This window comes from Ranitomeya variabilis, chromosome 4 (assembly GCF_051348905.1).
Source record: "Ranitomeya variabilis isolate aRanVar5 chromosome 4, aRanVar5.hap1, whole genome shotgun sequence".
NCBI classification, from domain to species: domain Eukaryota; kingdom Metazoa; phylum Chordata; class Amphibia; order Anura; family Dendrobatidae; genus Ranitomeya; species Ranitomeya variabilis.
Window position 1 is genome coordinate 289,748,401 of NC_135235.1, and position 17,880 is coordinate 289,766,280.

The 17,880-nt window shown below is 42.7% G+C and overlaps 1 protein-coding gene across 1 annotated transcript in view; it reads left to right on the top strand.

The window, feature by feature from the left end:
• The first annotated feature begins 4,691 nt into the window (after positions 1 to 4,691).
• Positions 4,692 to 17,880, top strand: part of VWA1 (von Willebrand factor A domain containing 1) — a 67,346-nt gene continuing 54,157 nt past the window's right edge. Inside the window, exon 1 of the mRNA XM_077250145.1 lies at positions 4,692 to 5,216. Coding sequence (XP_077106260.1) covers positions 5,144 to 5,216 — 73 coding nt within the window. The 5' untranslated portion in view covers positions 4,692 to 5,143. The remainder of the gene's footprint in view (positions 5,217 to 17,880) is intronic.

Below are 17,880 nucleotides of genomic sequence, written 5' to 3' on the forward strand. Positions count from 1 at the left end.
AGGTTCTTCCACGGCGATCCTGGGAGGACGCCGAACCAGCTGCGTGTGAGGTAGAGGAAGAGGCAACACGAGCTGAAGAGGTGGTAGCTGCCGCTGTTGGTTGGCCTACCTCTTCAGTGTGTTTTTCTAACTCCGCCGGGTGCCTGTTGCGCACATGTTTCCACATGTTGGAGGTATTGAGGTTGCTGACATTTTTCCCTCTTTTGACTTTTTGAGGACACACGTTGCATCTGACATAGCAAATGTCATCTGCAACTGTGTCAAAAAAGGACCAGGCACTGCAAGTCTTGGGAGCGCCCTTTTTGGCTTTTGGAAGAGACATGCTCCTAACGGGTGCCAAAGCGGAGGCTGCAGGATCCGCAGTCTTCCCCCTCCCTCTCCCTCTTTGGGCCGTACGGGGAATCTCTTCCTCAGAGCTGCTCCCACCACCTTCCTGTCCCTCACGCCAAGATGGGTCGAGGACCTCATCATCTACACTACCCTCTGCCCCCAACTGCTCCTCCTGGGTAGTCTCAGCAGCAGAGCACGCACCAGTAAGTGGCACCTGAGTGTCATCATCAGCTGATGCGGCCTGCGATGTGGTGACCGGAGCCACTGGCCCACCCGCCTCTTCAGAGGAAGACAGAAAAAGCTGTTGGGCATCACTGCACCCTGCCTCTTCTTCCATTTCTCCAATGCTGCTTGGCTGGCCCCCTGTTTCCAAGCCAAGAGATTCAGAGAACAGAAGTAGAGACGGCTCCTGTCCTGGGCTCTCTGTCTGCCTGGGCAATTTGGCAGGTGGTGAAGAGACAGATGGCTGCTCTCCAGTGCTCTGTGTCTGAGAGGATGTGGCACTAATGGAAGTTGATGCATTAGCTGCCATCCATCCGACAACAGCTTCAATTTGTTCTTCACGCAGCAGCGGTGTACGGCGCTCGGACACAAAGCTTCGCATGAACGACTGTTGCCTGGTGAAAGTGGGTGCTGATGAGTCACCGGTGCCCGCAGCAGGCACAGAATCCCCACGTCCCCTCCCTGCTCCGCGACGGCTCCCACGCCCCCGTGCCTTACTCACTGCCTTCTTCATCTTGGTTGACTGATAAAGATAAGCAGAAAAGTACTAACGGATTTGTGTGCTTATTCCTGAGCAACTCCTCCTAACAGGTATAAGAAGCACTAATTATCTAAAGTGTGGACTAGGCTTTAATATGAGCTAATGTGGCCTACAGAAATGTAAAGTGGTGTAACTGGTGTGTTTGGTGAACTTTATTATTTATTTATTTTTTGGGGGCTGAACTGACAACAGATAGAGCTGCAGTCACACGGAGACCGTGCAGACAGACGTAAACGGCGCTACAAGGCCCAAAAACCCTCCTCTACTTTATCCTATGTAGTGTTTTTCCACAAATTAGCTGGAGACGGGTGGAAAGACACTAATAGGATTTTTTTTAAATTAATTAGCAGCAGACTACACTACTTTGAAAAAAAAGAAAATTGATTTGGCGGTATGACGCAGTGAAAAACCCTGAGCTGGAGACAACCAGGCTACAGCTGCTCACAGATTACAGGGCGAGCTGCAGTCACACGGAGACCGTGCAGACAGCCGTAAACGGCGCTGCAAGGCCCAAAAACCCTCCTCTACTTTATCCTATGTAGTGTTTTTCCACAAATTAGCTGGAGACGGGTGGAAAGACACTAATAGGATTTTTTAAAATTAATTAGCAGCAGACTACACTACTTTGAAAAAAAAGAAAATTGATTTGGCGGTATGACGCAGTGAAAAACCCTGAGCTGGAGACAACCAGGCTACAGCTGCTCACAGATTACAGGGCGAGCTGCAGTCACACGGAGACCGTGCAGACAGCCGTAAACGGCGCTGCAAGGCCCAAAAACCCTCCTCTACTTTATCCTATGTAGTGTGTTTCCACAAATTAGCTGGAGACGGGTGGAAAGACACTAATAGGATTTTTTTGAATAAATTAGCAGCAGACTACACTACTTGGGAAAAAAAAAAAAAAAAGGAACAGTATGAGGCAATGAACCACCCTCCCTGAACTGAATACAACCAACTATGGATGGCCTATGTGGCTGCACTCAGACTGGAGACTGGGCTGCACTCACACACACACACACACAGACCCTGCAGATCGCTGTGAAAACAGCGCTACAAGGCAAAAGCAAGGTGAATAGTAGGTGAACACAGCGGTTGCTAAATTAGCCTTTGGAAAGCACAAAGAAGCAAATCGCTATCTCTAAACTGTCCCTCAGTCAGCAAACAGCGTCCTGTCACTAACTGAATTCACAGCAGAGTGATCGCAAAATGGCGCCAGCGACTTTTAAACTGCATCATGACATCATTACACCAGCCAATCACAGCCTTGCCAGTAGTTTCATGCCCTCCATGCTAAACAGGATGTGCCCACACTTGGAATCATTCTCATTGGCTGAATTTCTGCTTTTTGAATCTTAGAACTTCCGATTCCGGTATCCGATACGCGGCAAGTATCGGAATCCCGGTATCGGAATTCCGATACCGCAAGTATCGGCCGATACCCGATACTTGCGGTATCGGAATGCTCAACACTACTGGTAATATATCATCAGTACAGGCCAGCAGCTCTTCTCCCATGTGTCCAGCCTCCATAGGAGCATAGTCAGCTTTGTAGGCCTCCATTATTTTGCCAGCAGATCTGAAGAAGGGGTGGCAGCCCCAAAATGCATTATTTAATGGACTTTTGTATGACGCGTAGGAATATACCGGATTTATAAATGGTCTATGGTAGGGGTCCTGTTACAGATTCTTGCAAGCCTTTGTAGTTGAGTAAGGGAGGGGGGAATGGCGTATAATAAAGGTTCCTTTAATATGGAATATCTGACATTTCAGCTTATAAAAGTTCTTTGTATTCCGCAGCTTTAATGTCAATACTAATCACAGGATTACCGAGCCACGCCGCCGCAGGTAAGGAAAACTTTCATATCACTTACAAAAGTTTTCCGGACACTTTGTCTCCTAATATGTGAAGGATTAACCAAAAACTCGGCAGGATTTGCTGACTGGGGGTGGCTGTAAAAAGGAGGGATGTCACTTTACGACGTTTGTCTATGGAGATAATAATCCATCTGTGTCTATGGAAATCCACAAATGACGAGGGGACAAAAATTACATTTTTTAGGGAAAAATATATATTTTTTATGTAAATGCGGCTTTCAAATAGTGAGAACTTTTGAGGTTTTAACAGCTAAAGGCAAGATACAGTCTGATTTATGGAATCTAGAAAATACGAGTTTGTATTTTCGGGGAACTATTGGGGAATGGTGGGACCTCCCAACCATCCACTATGTATAAAGGGGCCTCCCGGCTCTACCCAGACAGATGATGTCAGGGTAGAAAAGGATTCGGCATGTCGAATTAAATCCTTTACTTATTGAAGGTGTAAACTGACCCACGGTGCGTGTTTCCAATCCACAACATGTCAATTTCTCTTGCGGATACGTTGAGTTTTCTGTGCAGATTTTCCCCATAGACTCAAATTAGATGCAGAAAGTCTGCAGGAAAAAAAAAAATGCACATATGCTTTTAGTGAATTTTTGTGGCGGAAATGCATCAAAAACGCATATAATTCGCACCTGACTGTAGCAATAAAGCCAAATACCTGTAAGTATCAAAAGCAAAACAGCTTTGCTTAAAACATGACAAACCAAAAAGACAAAAAACGCAGCATCAAAAACGAGAGTAAAAAAAACGCACGTAACCTACCGTAATTTACTTAGTAGGTGCAGAAATGGTGCCGAAAATCTGCAATATGGAAAAACTCACCTAAAGCTCATAGTGGGAACGTAGCTTTATTTTTTTTATTATGCGTTTTTTTCGGGTGGGGCTCATATCAAAACACCGTAAGCATCAAATCTGCTTGCAATAAGCTTCCTATTCATCAAGCTTTCCAATCACACATTTTTTATGCTTTTTTGGGGGGCAGAAACCTAACCAAAATATTTTTTGTTTTCTAAGTGGTTTTTAGATATTTTTAGATTCCAAAAAAACTCTGTGTGACTATGTCCTAAAGAGTGAGGGCGCTGACACTTACGCATCACGTAGATTTTTGTATAGTAGTCAGATTTAGTGATGAGCGAATGTGCTCGGATTAGGTGTTATCTGAGCATGCTCGGGTGCTAACAGAGTGTCTTCCGCGTGCTCGAAAAATACGTTCCAGTCCCCGAAGCTGCATGTCTCGTGGCTGTTCGACAGCTGCAACACATTGCGTAACAAACAGCCAATCCCTGTATATGTTGTCTGTCGAACAGCCGTGAGAAATAACATATTATTCGAGCACACCGAAGACATTCGGTTGGGACCCAAGCATGCTCAGATAACACCTTATCCCAGCACGTTCGCTCATTACTAGTCCCTGACATCAGTGACGGATGTTTATGTAAATATTTACTGACTTTGTTTATAAATATTATTGAGGAATATCCCAAATAATAAGAACAAGCATGACAAATAAATTAACTAAAGCACATAATTAACATGGAAAACCCCTTTAAATCACTTGACTCAGAGGTCAATGTAATATTTTTCTGTTCTGAATAGCAGAGACACTTGTTGTTTCCTGTGTGGTGACAGTAGAGAGCTGCAGGCTACAGTTCTGCAACACTTCTCTTTGTGTCCATAGTTTCTAGCAGTCTGGTGATACATGTGTATCCAGCTGTTGCTGTCACAGCATAGGACTCCTCCAGTTACAGCACTGGCTATAGGACCCTGCAGAATCCCTGGAGTCCACAGAGGGTGTGTGAAGAGCCTGAAAAAAAAAAATCTAACTTTTGCTTTTCCTTCCATGTGGGGAACAAGAAGCTTTGGATGACTTCATTGCTTGTCTTTGTAAGTTGCTGCTGCAACCTGCCTCCCCCAACCCTGGACTCCACACAAGGAGACCTTGCATTCCTGTCCTCACATGGTTAAAGCTGGAGAAAACTTTGCAAGTGGGTGCAGCAAGAGTTCTTCAGGCACTACAAGGGTGTCAGGCATGAATTAAACTTGACCTATGAGATACCCCAGAAGTTGAGATCCTTGGAAGAAGCTGTGATGACCCCTGCTGAAGGGGACTATGCCTGATCTGGAGGAGAAGTTTTGGTAGCACCAAGTTTCAGCCACCTGCACTTTGATATGTTTGTCTTGCTGCTCTTCTACCTGCACTCACTGCTGTCTTCTGCCCTAGGACAGACTATCCCCAAAACAGGTAAGTGGCCACATTAGGCGATCCATTCACACCCAATAAGGTACCTGTGTGGATCTTCAGGTGGAGAGGAGAACATAACCTGTCTGGTGGCATTATAGTCCAGAAGTAATAGGACACCTGTGAATAACTGCGTAAGTCCATAGTAAACTAGTAATAAATGCATAATAAGGGTGGGAGCTGTGCTCCAGGAGGGTGAGAATCAACATTCCTAGCAGATTAGATCTTGGCAAGGATGCTGAGAGTTTTACTTCTGGAGCAAAAAGATGGGACTCCACTTTAGTGAATATGTTGCAACAAAGGCATCGGACATGTTATTCTGTACTTGTGAGGTTGAAATATGCTTCTATCTGTACCAGGAATAATTCATAGAAAAATAAATGGGATTTTTTTTTTTTAAATTAAAAATGTAGCACACCTGTATCAATATTCAACGACGTTCTCATGTACACGTGTGCACAGAGGAAACATTGTGATAATTGTATTTATTGTAAATATGGATTATTGCTATCTGAGGGTGCTTGGGTAAGCGTGGTTGCCTAAAATGCTATTAATTGACTTAAAAAAAAAAAAAAAAAAAAAATATATATATATATATATATATATATATATATATATATATATATATATATATAAAGGTTTTTAATGAGATATTGCAAAATGTTTTCAAATATTAGGGAATGTTATAAAATTAGGAAATATCCCCAAATTCTCTGGTGCTCCAGAAGCACTCTTCGGTGGTCCCCAGCGGTCCACTGACATGACATCCCAGCCATCATTCACCTCCCTCCTGCAGCCAATGACTGACGTGAGCGGTGACGTCTGCAATGTATGGCACATGATCGCTGCGGCTGGTGACACCATAAAGCTTGTTCTGTCATGTGTGGCAAATTATAATTCCATTATAAACATGTTGCATGCTCCGGGTGCCGGCCAAAAACCTTTCATTTTTAGTTTTATTTAATGTTTAGTTTTATAGATGCAGGCATTTATGGCATCTCATAAGGGAATAATCATGGTCCTCGGTGTCTGCTGTTCCAAAAACTGTCAGAACATTTTAAGACGGCAAAAATATCCTAATATGTTGTATTATTTGAGTAGATGCTTCCTTTGGATCTGAAAATCATTTATTACTATTGGGTAGGTTAGGACCACAAGTCAGTGATCTTGGAATGCCTATCGGTTAGTGATTTATTCTGTTAGTTCCTTACTCAATGACTGTATCAAAAAATAATTAAAGAGGTTACTAGAATTACAAAAACATGGCTGCTTTCATTTATAAACAGTGCCCCACATGTCTACAGGTTGTGGGTGGTATTGCAGCTCTTCCCCCATGCAGTTCAATAGTGCTGAACCGTAATACTGCACACCACTCACAGACAGCTATAGCACTAAAATGATTCATTGTTTCTCTAATATGGATTGCGTCATTATGAAAATTGAGTTTGTCTATGATCAAAGTGATGCAAGAATCAGTAATTATTTGCTTGGAAAGATAAATGCCTTATAAAAGTTAAATGCCTTATTAAAATCTCTAAGCTCTCCTGATTCTGACATTCTTTTCCGTTTTGCTCAGCGTCGCTCCATTACAGAGATATTCATATTTGTCTCTTCTGGAGCGCAGTATGTGAAATCTCTGCTTGTAGTCCAACCGGGCTTTTCTTCAGAGTCTTCTCTGTGGGCATGTGCCTTCACTTCTTCCTCCTAGATTCTGCCAATCACAGCTCAGCAACTGATAGACTACTACAGTACTAGGCATTGTCTGGAATGAAGGGGAGAAAGTGCACGCCCAGAGAGAATAATCTTAAAAAAACCAAGTTGGACCGCACTCGGAGATTTCACATACTGCGCTCCTGAAGAAACAAACAAATGTGAATATCTCTGCAATGGAGTGACACAGCACAAAACGGAAAAGAACTTCAAAATCAGGGGGGTGTAGGGAATTTACAAGGCAGTTAACTCATTTTTTTCAGCAAGTGACAGGTCATCTTTAAATATTGACCTCTTGCGTAATCTTGCATGTTTTAGTTTTAATACAGCCCATGCTGCAGATCTATTGGTTATTGCCACTTTCCACAATATCCACTTCCTCCCTTCCCTATATTCACAAATTGTGAAGAAAACAGAAATGTTATATAATAGCTAGACCACTTTCTTAAAAAGTTGGGACCACCAACTAATAGACTATATATTAAGGAGGCACAGTCACAACAGAACCCATAAGGTCCAGCAGAGGATAATCCCATTTTCTGATCATGTTCTCCTATTATTTAACACCTTCCGTAAAACCATCTGTAGACCGCAGAATTTTGGGGTTCTTGCCTCTCATCTGTACAGGACAGGGTATTGGTTGGATGCATGAGATACTTTACAAGAGTTTAGAATGAATCAAATGTGTTTTCGTTATATACCGGTAACTGGAGAGTGGTCCTCAGGATAATGTCCTCTGGAGGGACCAAGATACTTCAATCTCATCCTGCTACTTGAGAACCTTGAGCTCATCTTATTATACATCGCTGAGGTCTACTTGTATGATCAGGTACACAACAACCTTTACCCTTCCCTATGTGGCTCCACCACTATGGCTGGAGATCCATGAATGAGGTTGATCTTCTCCTGGTTTGAGTTTAGTTCTTCTCCTCTAATGATTTACACCTCTCCATTAGTTTTTCTCCTCTAATGATTTACACCTCTCCATTAGTTCTTCTCCTCTAATGATTTACACCTCTCCACCCAATCTATGACATTAAGCTGACAGATATCTACTCAGGCAAAACAATCCTGGCCAACAATCCCTTTGCTGACAATTCACAGCTTGGAACTATGTGGTGGTGGATGCAGACACGCAGCCATGGATAGAAAGCCTTGCAATGTGTATCGTGTTTTCATAACTGCTTCTGGGTTGCTACTCATGAATGTTTCTACTTTAACGTATCAGCCCATAAAATGTCCATATACTTTAGATAACTGTTAGACAAATTCAGATTTTGCCAAACGCTATCTTCCGACTCGACAGTGCGCATGAAGATTCGACTTGGCTGAGCGTCTGCGTGACTTCAGTCAGTAAAGGCTAAAGACATCGCCAGGCTTCTTGTCTCCTTTGAGAAGACAAGGATTAAGGAACCGTATGCTGATTTTATGCACTTGGTAGGGGCTAAAATGGCAAATTGATAAGGTTGTGAGCTTCTCCAACTTTTTCCCATGGATTGGATAAAAAAGAGGATACCACCAAAGTATCTTTTTAAAGACCATATAACTTTTATTCTTAGTAATATTGGAAACATTCTGCACCCTGGTACAGAGACCTAACTTGAGTATATGTAATAAAGACTGTTGACGAGGATTGCTTCTCAAGCTGCAGCAGCCATAGTTAAAAGACACCTCGGGGTCCTATATATTTGAACTATACCACTGTGATATCTTGCGTTGCCATGATTATATCACCTACATACTAATTTCCTTCTTGCTCTCCCAGCCATTCATCTTGGAGTAAAATATAATGTCAAGATTAGTTTCTCCATTCTCTCTGATATTAAAAAACATAATAATGATTATTACCCACAACTCTAGTCTGTCTGTCTAGAAGCTTATGTATTATTATAACATAAAGCAGAATCTGCCAGGGGCGTAATAAAATAAAAATTACAAAGAATCATTGAAGCAGGATCAGATAATAAAGCTCAGAATCGTCCTGATGAAATTGTTTTGTGTTCTCACTAATTACCCTTTGTGGTTTTCGTCCACCCTCAGAACGTAATGATGCATTGGTATACTAAGCACTCTATACCTTGTTTGGTGCTAACAAGCCTTAGCCCACTTAAAGAATTTTCCGGATAAGGAAGGAACTACATTTTTAGGTAATACTACACTATAGTTAGGCTAAACCACAAGATTCAGTTAGCTAAAATGTATCCATGGTGTGCCAAATAGCTAATTATGATTGACTGATTTTGATGAATTCTGTGCAATACTTTTTCTCTCCTGTGGAGGTGCTGTGGAAGAACTTATCACTTGCTGTGCTGACTGGCTCTTTCGCAGATCACAGATGATCGCTGAGGATCCAAGCAAACAAATACCAAAAAAGGTACCAATCTAACAAAAATGGATTGTTAACCAAGGACAACACTTTCAATGTGGCCACTGATATGAAGATAAAGCTGGAGATCTGACCACTGTCTCATAGATGTAGTTATAATCTATGTAGACTGCACCTACATCTATGCCAGGAATGCACAAGTTTTATGGTCTAAAGCCAAAACTCAGATTTACATAGTTTCATGGAACACAATGTAATTTAAAGGGCTATTCCCACAATAGCTTTATTTTTCGCAGAGCACAGTACCAGCTTCCTCCGCTAATGTGTTCTCCTAATTAGCCCCACCTCTCTGAGTGATCATCAAGCTAATTTAAGTGTAGAATTCACCTTATGATTCTTTTTACTCTCCTGCACTGGACCCTGCCTGACATATTTTATTTTCTGCCATCTACAGCAGAGTAGATGCCGGTGTGGTTTTTTTCATCATTGGTACCTGATTTTGAACAGAGCTCAACTCTCCTGCACTCCTCCACAATTAAGCTTCCAATCAATAGAGTTCAACTGTATCTGTTGCCTGCAACTCACACATCAGCAATGTGAAACTGCAAATGCTGCTTTATTGATGCATATGGCAGACAATTATCTTCTGCCCTATGCATCAACAGAGCAGCATTTACAGTTTCACATCACTGATCTGTTAACAATAGGCAATAAACACAGCTCAGCTCTGCACTATTTATTGCAAGCTCAGTTGTGGAGGAGTGCAGGAGAGTTGAGCTCCGCTAGAAACCAGCTAACAATTATATAAAACCACAAAGCTATATTGACATAGATGGCAGTAGATGAAAGGAGTCAGGCAGGGTCCTGTACAGGAGCAGACAGCTAGAATACATTTTGTCAGTGCTGGAGGCAGAGCAAAGCAATACTGGCAGGAATCCATCTCTGATAGACTGCACTGCACATGATCAACCAGGAGGACTGGAACCGCAGCAGGACTGCTCAAAAGCAACCAGAGAGTAAATAGAGCCTAGAGGGTCATAATAAGGGGATGACAGGTGCAAAACAGGGCAGATTTATAAAGGAATTATATTGGTACAAATCTATATATATAATTGTCTAAGGGGTACTTTCGTCTTTCTGTCGGCAACTTCCGTCACGGAAATCCCGCGTCGCTGATTGGTCTCACCAGCTGCCTGTCATGGCTGCCTCGACCAATCAGCGACGGGCACAGTCCGATTAGTCCCTCCCTACTCCCCTGCAGTCAATGCCCGGTGCCCGCATACTCCCCTCCAGTCAGTCACCGCTCACACAGGGTTAATGCCAGCGGTAACGGACTGCGTTATGCTGCGGGTTACGCACTTTGTTACCGCCGCTGTTAACCCTGTGTGACCAAGTTTTTACTATTGATACTGCCTATGCAGCATCAATAGTAAAAAGATCTAATGTTAAAAATAGTAAAAAAAACAAAAAAAACCCTGCTATTCTCACCTTCCGTAGTCCGACGATGCGCTCGTGCCTGCAGGTTCCGGTGCTAAGGATGCTGTGCGAGAAGGACCTGCCATGACGTCACGGTCATGTGACCGCAACGTCATCACAGGTCCTGCGTGCCTGCGCGAGAAGGACCTGCCATGACGTCGCGGTCATGTGACCGCGACGTCATCACAGGTCCTGCGCTCATACCAACCCTGGGACCGGAAGCTGCCGCATGCACCGCACACAGGCGACAGGACTACAAGGGGACCTGGGAAGGTGAGTATATGTTTATTTTTTATTTTTTAACCTGTGACATACGTAGCTGGGCAATATACTACGTGACTGGCCAATATACTACGTGGCTGGGCAATATACTACGTGGCTCTGTGCTGTATACTACGTCGCTGTGCAATATACTACGTGGCTCTGTGCTGTATACTACGTCACTGGGCAATATACTACGTAACTGGGCAATATACTACGTGGCTGGGCAATATACTACGTCACTGGGCAATATACTACGTTACTGGGCAATATACTACGTGGCTGGGCAATATACTACGTGGCTGGGCAATATACTACATGGCTGGGCAATATACTACGTGGCTGGGCAATATACTACGTGGCTGGGCAATATACTACATGGCTGGGCAATATACTACGTGGCTGGGCAATATACTACGTGACAGGGCAATATACTACGTGACTGGGCAATATACTACGTGGCTGGGCAATATACTACGTGACTGGGCAATATACTACGTGACTGGGCAATATACTACGTGGCTGGGCAATATACTACGTGACTGGGCAATATACTACATGGCTGGGCAATATACTACGTGGGCTGTGCAATATACTACGTGGCTGGGCAATATACTACGTGACTGGCAAATATACTACGTGGCTGGGCAATATACTACGTGGTTGGGCAATATACTACGTGGCTGGGCAATATACTACGTGGCTGGGCAATATACTACGTGGGCTGTGCAATATACTACGTGACTGGGCAATATACTACGTGGCTGGGCAATATACTACATGGCTGTGCAATATACTACATGGCTGTGCAATATACTACGTGGCTGGGCAATATACTACATGGCTGGGCAATATACTACGTGACTGGGCAATATACTACGTGGCTGGGCAATATACTACGTGGTTGGGCAATATACTACGTGGCTGGGCAATATACTACGTGGTTGGGCAATATACTACGTGGCTGGGCAATATACTACGTGGGCTGTGCAATATACTACGTGGACATGCATATTCTAGAATACCCGATGCGTTAGAATGGGGCCACCATCTAGTAAGTAAATATATGTGTACATTATTATAACACTACATGCTTGAATCACGGGGTATATATATTTTTTAAAATCATTTAGCTGTGTTTGTCCCTGGATATCCGATAAAAAACAAGGCAGGTAGTCTACGGTCAGCTCTCTCCAACATAGTATCATCGCACTGCCAGAAACCTCCATTTGCACTCATTTGTACTGCAGATCTATAGCTTTGTTAGTCAATGCAAAGAATTCAGTAGTGACAACTGTTTCCCTTCAATGTCATGGAAAACATGTCTACATTGCACAAATTCTGCCTACAGCAGCTTAAATCTTTCCATCATGAACCGCTCTGACTATTACTAAAAGTGAGTGATATCGTAAGCTTATTTTTTTACATTTTGAGTGGAGGTAAAACATTTTGTACATTATAGCCATCTCCACATCTGACCATACATTGCAGTATATAGTAATATGCGTCAGCCATTCAGGGATTACTTCGAATGTAATATACCGTATGTAAGGGTCAGGTGTGCCAGACTGAGAGTCTCCTTTTGCTAACCTGAGGTTGTGAGAAAAGCCGCCTTAAAGGGTTAAATCTCTTTTTCCATATTTAGGAGCACGCCCTTCTCTAACCTCCTGGCTTCCTACTTACCAGGGAGCTGTGTGCTCCTCACTGATTGACAGCTTGGACCAGTATTAGTCTTGTCTTCCATATCCAGGAGCGTACTGCTCCCCAGCCTCAAGGGTTTTATGCTTGCCGGGGAGCTGTGTGCTCCTCACTGATTGACAGCTTGGACCAGTTTCAATCTTGTCTACCATTTTCAGGAGCGTACTGCTCCCCAGCCTCAAAGGTTTTTTGCTTGCCAGGGAGCTGTGTGCTCCTCACTGTCAGTTTGGACCAGTATCAATCTTGTCTTCCATATTCAGGAGCGTGCTGCTCCCCAGCCTCAAGGGTTTCTTGCTTGCCGAGGAGCTGTGTGCTCCTCACTGACAGTTTGGACCAATGGTAATCCTTTCTTCCATATTCAGGAGCGTGCTGTTCCCCAACCTCAAGGGTTTCTTGCTTGTGGAGGATTATGTGCTCCTGATTGACAGTTTGGACTAGTGACATCATTGAGCTGCTGGTCTAAAAGATTTACTCTTTTTGCAAGCAGAGGAATCTATGCTCTTGCAGCATCGGAGGACCTCAGGGGTCCAGTGATCCAGCCATCTTCAGAGGAGCGTTTACAAACTCAAGAGAAAAAAAATAAATAAAAAAAATAACTTAAAAGGCCATGTTCACACTTTGTGGTTTTTACCGCGGAACCGCCGCGATTTTGATGCTGCGGGTCCGCAGCAGTTTCCATTGCGTTTACATTTACATGGAAACCCTATGGAAACCGCAAACCGCTGTGCACATGCTGCGGGAAAAACCGCGCAGAAACGCAGCAGTTTACATTCCGCAGCATGTCACTTCTTTGTGCAGAATCGCTGCGATTCTGCACACATAGAAATGCATTGAACCGCTTACTTCCCACATGGGGCTGTGCCCACGTTGCGGGAAGTAAGCGGATAATGTGCGGGTGGTACCCGGGGTGGAGGAGAGGAGACTCTCCTCAAGGCCCTGGGAACCATATTTGGGGTAAAAAAAAGAATTAAAATAAAAAATCATGTTATACTCACCTCTCAGCGCTGCACGCGGCCGGCCGGTCAGAGTTGCTGTGCGAACAGGACCTGCGGTGACGTCGCGGTCACATGACCGTGACGTCACGAAGGGTCCTTCTCGCACATCATCTTTGGAACCGGACCGCCGGGTGCAGCGCCGAGGAGATCGAGACGTCAGAGGGTGAGTATATAAACTTTTTATTTTATTTTAACATTACTATTGATGCTGCATATGCAGCATCAATAGTATAGGAGTAATCCCGCAGCGGAAACCGCGGAACAAACCGCGATAAATCTGCAGGGATAACCGCAGCGGTTTTGCCCTGCAGATTTATCAAATCCGCTGCGGGAGAACCCGCAGAGCACACCGCAAAGTATGAACATGGCCTAAGCGCTCTGCTCTTTGCCTAGGAGACCAGCCACCGCTGATAAACTACAATGGCTTGTGTAGAATTATAAGTGAGGCAAAGAGCAATAAAATTATAAAATTAAAATTCTAGCCATTCTTGGGAACAAATATTAGATTACAAAGATGTTTGTTTGTTTGTTGGAATTTTACCAATAAAAGAATTTGAGAATAACCCTATGTGATGATGTGATATGCTATGTGGGTATCATTTTTGTACATATTTCTATTTTACTTATTTTCATGGTGTTCTCTTGTAGAAGGAGTTATTTGCTAATTGATGAATGGCTGTTGCTGCCATCTGATATCAGTCCCCACAGTATTGTTTGCAAATATGCTATGACATATTGACCTAGCTTGTTGAAAAAATGAGTCCCTGCGACCCACCCCCCTAACCTGTGAATGAGGAGAGGGACTTGTAAATATAAGGGAGGTGACACAACGATCAGTCCTTTGTGGAATGATGATGTGAACACAGCACGTCAGAGAGAAGGGGAAGCATATGGACCATTTTTTATCCTCGGCCTGCTGGATTATTGGACTCTCATCTCCTTGGACATTAATCCAGTTACTGAACTGCATTCGGCTTCTGGACTATCTTATCCTTTGTGTGGTGGATTGTATATGGACCTTTCGTATTTTTGCCTAAATAAAGGTCTTGGGATTGTTCACTCTTCACTGGCTCTGTTGATTGTGTGGTACCGGAGAAGGACCCCGTGACACCCTATAACCAACCTTATATTTAGAACCTCGTCATGAGAATTTAGTGGTTACCATGAAGACTTTACAAGATCGAAAAAACCCTCAAAGACAAATGAAATAATCACAATGTAGTGTAATGAGGAGTCTATAATCATAGATAACATATGGACAGAGTTCTCAACCAAGAACTTGTATCTGGTGTGTCTTGGAGAACAAGGAGTTGTTGAAGGGGAGGTTTGCTGCCATGCATGGTCTAGGCTTTGAGTTGTCCTCATATGAATAATATACAAGCTCGATCACTTTATCTGTGTTCCTTTTTTTGTTACTTTTGATATATTTCATTTTTATGTGTTGCACCTTTTCTTCTTGAATACTGTATATTCTCCGGATTTGGCAGGATACTATTTCAATATGGTAAATAAGTGCATACTGTGATGGAAGTGAGAGGTAAATGGAGGTTGCAAATGCTTATGTGATCAGCCGGCAAATATTTAGTACCGTAAATCTTTGCATGTAGGATGAGATGGGTTTTCGATTGCCCATCTGTTTTCCATTTATTTGGTCAGGTTTCTATGGAGTGTAAATAAAAGTGTTAGCTCTTTATATAGTATAGTGATACATGTTCATATAATAGTATACTTCATTAGTATCGTTGCCTTACAAAAAACAAAAGTAGTGCTTTCGCCATAGAGACAGACTACTATGGGACCACCTGTAATGCCCCATTGGCTGTTACAGGAAGGAATGGGTCTGGTTGATACTTGGGAAAAATTCTAATTCAGCCTTCACAGGAATGTGGGTTTTTGAAAGAGGGTTCAACCAAAGAACATTAACCAGTTCAAATAGGGGAACCCTGAATTGACTTTAGCACTTAGATTTTCCTCTTTAGGGTATGATTTTGGCAACATTTAATATGACAACCAATCATAGTGCAGCCCTATAAATGCATCATTACATGGCCTTGCTATGACTGGCTGCCAAGGTCAGGTGATGGCTCAATGAACTTACTGCCACTCCCCCGAGGACCGGTGGCATTGGAAAAATGAGACTCTTATTATACTATTACTAAACGTATGCTTTTATTATATTACGGGCAACATTGTTTTGCTATTTTAGGAACATTTTTGTTTCCATGCAGCCAGATTTTTAAAATCTTTCCAAATCGACTATTCACTGCAAAATCCTAATTGTGAAAAAAATCATAAGAAAAAAATGCAAGCTCTAGTTTGCCTTCTTATGTTACTCCTGATCGTTCTTCTGGTTTTAGCTCTTGCCCTCTCTTAAGTTCCCTTTCTCTTGGAAAGTGTCCAACTGACTACTATTAAATTCTAAGGTTTCATCATATTCCCTCCATTCTTTTTTTCCAAGATATTAAGTTCCCCCAAGTATTTCCAAATATGTGATATCTCCAAGACCTTTACTTATGCCGTAAATCCAACCAAATATTTCTCCATATTACAGATACCGTCAGGGATATCAACCTTATCATATTTCTTTGTATCGATCTTAATGTGAGACTTCATTTAAAAATGGAAAAAAAGCTCAAGAGCTTTTGCTTTTTAGAAGAGGAAGATACTGAGGTTTGGATATTTTGACCTTTACCTTTTTCCTTTTAACCCTTGCCTCTTAAAGCACGGTCCGATTTTCAACATCTGACAGAATGGAGAAGGTGTAAACTTTTTTTGTTCTCCTCTCGATCTCCGAGAAAAACTGATGCCACTCTATTAAAACTCTGATCAAACTCTGATCAGAGTCTGTTCAGAATAATCACACTGTTTTTCTCGGATGCAGATAATACGGTCCTGCGACCCTACCCAAATGGTGAGTCATGTCCATTTCTAAAGAACGTGGGATATTTTCTTGTCAAGCTCTTAACATGGTCTTTGTAATTTAGCGGTTAAAGGTGAAATACTCTATGGCTACAGGAGTAACTGGAGTATCAGTAGATATTTGCTAATGGAACACACAGACTAATCTGTAAGAGCAAAGATCTTCCAAATATGACATAGATCAGTGAGCACGGAGAAACCACTTGGAGTTGACCACCCAAAATTGGATTAAAAAGTGGTCTTCTACAAGTTGTGCCCTTCTCATTGGCACATCATTGGGGAAGAGATGTCAGGATCATCTATGAAGAAGGCATGGCTGTGGAATATGTCCACTAAGTAACAAGTTAGGTCACATCATCTCCATTTTTCCTGTCCAAACTACGAGAACCTTAGTAGAACCCAACAGACAGACTTATAAGTCAATGGATTCCGCTGTGCCAGTGGCGCTAGTTGGGCAATGAATCTGGCACTGTGTTTTGCTTGTAGGGAACACCTGAGTAAAGCATTGGTAGCTATTTCATCACAGTCACATGTATTTAATCCTGGTAGATCTCCCCCAAAAAATTGTTTTGACCACTATAGACTGCCTCTATAATCCTAGAAATATTGGTAGACAATCCAGTCTTTGTGTGCTTTTTGTAATATACCTCGGCAGTGGTAAACCCAAGGTGGGAAACGCAATCTGTAAAATACATTGAGATTGAACTATTTCTTATTAAAATAAGCTGTGAGCGCTGGAATCCATCCCCCGAAGCTTGTACTTGAGATCTGTCAGCTTTTTATAGCCGTCTCCATTGTGCTGTGTATGGTGAGTGACACTGTCTTATTATGGGATTTAACTTGACATACATATTATTAGCACTCATTGAAGGTTTTATTGCACAGCTGAAATTCTGTAGATTTCACAGCGTATGCATTTTATGATACAAGTTTTACAGGGGGGGTCCCCCATGCATATAGGAGGGGTTCTTCACTTTGGATAATCTCTTAATTGTTAGAAAGGTCTCATGACCATAAGCTGATAAATCAGTGTTTCCTTACTGGGACCCCCAACAACGAGCTATAATCAGTGGGGAAACCTAAAAGTACGTTCTCAGCTTCCATGCTTCACCATCACATCGGAAATGTACAGGTCTGTCAATGGAGCAGATGCTCTTTGCAAAAACTGTTCTCTCTGGCCATGAGATGAAAATCCTGAACAGGTTCCATTCCCTTTCTTTGCTAACTCCAAATAGTATATGAGAAAGTAGATTTTCGAAAGTGGACCAATGATAAAAGTTGG